This window comes from Sinocyclocheilus anshuiensis, unplaced genomic scaffold, assembly GCF_001515605.1.
Source record: "Sinocyclocheilus anshuiensis isolate Anshui unplaced genomic scaffold, SAMN03320099.WGS_v1.1 scaffold21, whole genome shotgun sequence".
NCBI classification, from domain to species: Eukaryota; Metazoa; Chordata; class Actinopteri; order Cypriniformes; family Cyprinidae; genus Sinocyclocheilus; species Sinocyclocheilus anshuiensis.
The window spans coordinates 427,352-431,865 of NW_015536472.1; the positions used below are offsets into that span (position 1 = coordinate 427,352).

Here is a 4,514-nt window from a genome sequence, read left to right on the forward strand (position 1 = left end):
ACACACACACACACACATATATATATATATATAATAATTATTATTTAATTTTTTTTGTAGACTATGTTTGGAATGAAACATGCATACTGCCTACTGCAAATGTACTAAAATCATTTTTGGAGACAAAATAATCAGATAATATAACTTTGTTGTATTATTTTTGTGATATCCCATCCTATAGATCGCCGGTAGAGAGATTGAGATTGACAACGATCTGAAGCCGCTGGAGTTTTACTCCGTGGAGGACGGCGACAGAATTCTGGTGCGCTGGTCCTGAAGAAACCGCAGGGAATTGTGGGACATTTGAGTCCATCAGCTTCGGCACTGACCACTGAAACGCTCCACAGATCACGACAGAAATGATCTCCACATTTGTGTTCACGATTATAGCACGTCATTCCTCCAGAAAACAAAGCATATAGAGCATGAAGTTTAGTTTTGTTCAAATCATTACAGTCTCTCGCTTCATTACCTGGAGCAAATACTGCAGAAAGATCTTAAGATCACGTGAATCTCGTAAAGAAATGTACTGATCAATTTCACCACAATATCGTTTTTTGTTTGTTTTTCACAATTAAATCAACTGAGTACGACATACTGCAAAACTGTACTTTCATGTGATGTTTAAATTATAAAGTACATTTGTAAAAGCATTTTCCCATGTTAACAAAAGGCAACTGAAAATAGTTTAAATGTCCTTAATTGTCATTTAAAAAAATGCCAAAATATTATTAATAATAATAGCCTTTTTTTTTAATTATGATTCTTTTGATTTAGGGTAAAATGACCAGGATTTTCTTGACATAATTCATGAAATGTCATTAAATATCAAATAAACACAGTAACATGTTAAATATATGTTTGCAAATCTGTGAGGTCCGAATCATTAAAAAGCTACATTCTGTCCGAAAAGAACAAAATTGAAGTAATGAGCGAGTAAAACGAGTGTTTTTGCCTTACCCTAAATCGCTATTTTATAAGCCTATAATCATTATTTATATTTTAGAGCTGTCGGGCTGGATTTCCCAGGAAACTGCATACTCTTTTTTTTATTTTTATATTTTTTTTCAAGGAAAAAGTATTTAAGTCTGCCACGTGATTAAAAAAAAAAAGAAAAAAAGATTATTGCTACTTTTTAGTCTCACAATTCTGACCTTTTTCTCATAATTGCAAATCTATCTCCCAATTCGGACTTTTCTTCTCAGAGTTATAAACCCGCAGGTCTGACTTTTTCCCTCAGAATTGTGAATTTATATCTCCCAATTCAGACTTTTTTCTCAGAATTTCAAGAAAAAGTCCCAATTGTAAGATAGAAACTCAGAAATGTAAGAAAAAAGTCGCAATCACGTTATTACTATTATTATTCCATGGCGAAACCCTTCTGCAGGAAAGCGTCAGAACGCGTAATAAAACACGAATCAACATAAAATAGAATCACATTCGCTGCGCGTTGACTGGGTTCTCAGATCAATGTTTATGTTGGTAACGATGCCAATCTATAAACCAGTTACTGCTTTGGTGTATTCTCCTACAAACAGCTTTGCCAAGTTACAGTTTCCATCGTTATCTGATATGAAGCAATGTCAGCATGCCAAACTTTTTAACATTATTTTAAAACAATTGATTTCAAAACAACATTGACATATAAACTCTTACCTGGCTGCTCGTATTTTTTGGATATCGGTCTTTCTTTCGTTTTGTTTCGATGTCGTTAGTGTAACTCGCGCTGATAAACATCCGATTCATCCGCGCAGAATCACGGAGCCGAAGCACAACTCACGTGACGACCAAAACAATCTCCCTCCGCGAGTTACTCGGTATTTTGTGCTTGAACCGCTCCAGAGACAAAAGCTACACTAGCAGTCAAACGTTTTTTGAACAGTAAGATTTTTAATGTTTAAAGAGGTCTCTTCTGCTCATCAAGCCTGCATTTATTTGATCCGAAATACAGCAAAAGCAGTAATATTGTGAAATATTTTTACAATTTAAAATAGCTGTTTTCTATGTGAATTAAACTGAAATAATAATAAATGTTTTTTAGCAGCAAAGCAGCATATTAGAATGATTTCTGAAGATCATGTGACACTGAAGACTGGAGTAATGATGCTGAAAATACAGCTGCGCATCACAGAAATACATTACAGTTTAACAGACATTCACATAGAAAACAGCTATTTTAAATTGTAAAAATATTTCACAATATTACTGCTTTTGCTGTATTTCTGATCAACTAAATGCAGGCTTGTGAGCAGAAGAGACTTCTTTAAAAAACATAAAAAATCTGAAAAAGTTTTGACTGCTAGTGTACATAGTACACCAAAAACATCAGTCTTTCACATAATTAATTTATTATTGAACGTCTTATGTAAACTCATATCAAGGGTGTAGAGTTTAGTAGAGTCGCTATGACATGTCCCTACCAATATCAGCACTACTAGAATAATTTTGATCAATCAATTAAATGTCTGTTGTCTGCTGTTATGTCCCCATCAAAGCCACAATCAAACTTGACTCATATAGTCCCGTGTGTGTGTGACGAGACCGTATCGTTTAGAGCTCCGCGTGAAGTCAAACATCTGCAGCGTGTCTGAAAATCTGCAGCAGGAGACACAGATCATCCAAAGTCTGAAATGCATGGAAACTTGTCAAAAAAAAATAAACATAGCTGTCAGATCCACTGGTAAGTTTTTAGAAGTTAAAAGACCAATTTCTCATGTTTCCATGCGAGTCTGATCTGAAGAATGAGACTGGAGGAATAAAACACCACAGACTCGAACCTCTAAAAAATCTGTTTTAATTGAACAGCTGTACAAAACACAGTCTCTCTCTTCCTTCCTCTCTCCAGCTGTTTTCACAGCCGCCCGCCGTTCCATCATGCAGTGTGTAAACAAATAGTGGGATTTCCCATTTGAGGCTCTCGTCCAGATGGACCGTCTGAGTGTAAACGTCACATAAAACGACCTGATTATCGGCCCCCGAGCACCAGAGAGGAAATACAGAGCCCATAAAGATGATATAGTTTTGAAATTTACAATAAACAAAAAGAAAATCTTCGTTTGGCATTTTAAAAATCAGATTAAAATATCATTGTAAGTAATATTTCGCCTAAATCAGATAATATCCATCCCAGAATGCAACCAGTAAAATCATATTTATTGATCTACCTATCAGCTAAACTGTCAAGCTGGATTCAGATTCATGTTTTCAAGTGGTTTTAGTAGGGATGCACCAATACAGACTTTATAAATGGATATTTGTGTTGAAATAGTTTAATTCCATCAATTAGTCAATATATATCAGCATTTTGTAATTAAAACCAAAATGTTATAATGGTTAACCACTAATAAAGACAAACAATATTGTTTTATTAACAGTTATCAATATAATTGCTGATATTATACATATTTAATATTTTACCTGCTTTAAAAAAAAAAAAAGTTTCACATTAGAGATGCAATCTAGAATTTTTCATGCAAAAAATTAATACATCAAAAAATATAAATGTGCAGTAGAAAATATGCGGAACTGTGGAAGCTTGTTTCCGACATAGACATAAAAAAATTAAAAAGAAATAAATATTTCTTAGAATTGCAAGATATAAACTCAGAATTGTGCTATAAACTCGCAATTGTGAGAAAAAAGTCAGAATTGTCAGATAAAAAGTCCCAGTTGCCTATTAAATATTTTTTATTCTGTAAAGAATTGCGAAATGGAAACTCAGAATTCCAAAAAGAAAAAAAAAGTCAGAATTACGAGATGTAAACGCGCAATTGAACGTTTATAACTTGCAGTTGAGAAATATGAACTCACAATTGTGAGGAAACAAAGTAAAAATGTAGCTAAAATTTCACAATTACCTTTTAATGTTTTTATTCCATGGAAACAAACAAACAAAAACAAACAGATTTGCATGATATAAACACAGAATTTTGAGGGAAAAGTCAGAATTGTGAAAAGTAAACTCAGAATTCCCAAAAAAAAAAACAATTGCTAAAAGTAAACTCAGAATTCTGATAAAATAAGTCAGAATTGCAAAAATTAAACTCAGAATTGTGATAAAAGTCAGAATTGCGAAAAGTAAACTCGGAATTGCAATAAAAAAATTGCGAAAAGTAAACTCCGAATTCTGATAAAAAAAAAATCAGAATTGCGAAAATTAAACTCCGAATTGCGATAAAAAAAGTCAGGATTGTGAAAAGTAAAGTCAGAATTGCGAAATGTAAACTAAGAATTGCAAAAATAAACTCAGAATTGCGATAAAAAAAGACTGAACTGAGAAAAGTAAACTCAGAATTGCGAAAAGTAAACTCAGAATTGCGAAAAGTAAACTCAGAATTGCGAAAAGTAAACTCAGAATTGCGAAAAGTAAACTCAGAATTGTGATAAAAAGGTCAAAATTGCAAAAGTAAATTAAGAATTGTGATAAAGTCAGAATTCAAAAGTAAACTCAGAATTGTGATAAAAGTCAGAATTGTAAACTCACAACTGCGAGAAAAAAGTCGCGGTTACCTTTC

General features: G+C 33.0%; 1 protein-coding gene across 1 annotated transcript in view; it reads left to right on the forward strand.

Annotated features, from left to right (window-relative positions):
* The window catches only part of LOC107701315 (tubulin-specific chaperone E-like), a 9,349-nt gene extending 8,788 nt beyond the window's left edge, over nucleotides 1-561 (forward strand). Inside the window, exon 16 of the mRNA XM_016503336.1 lies at nucleotides 182-561. Coding sequence (XP_016358822.1) covers nucleotides 182-277 — 96 coding nt within the window. The 3' untranslated portion in view covers nucleotides 278-561. The remainder of the gene's footprint in view (nucleotides 1-181) is intronic.
* The last annotated feature ends 3,953 nt before the right edge of the window (nucleotides 562-4,514 follow it).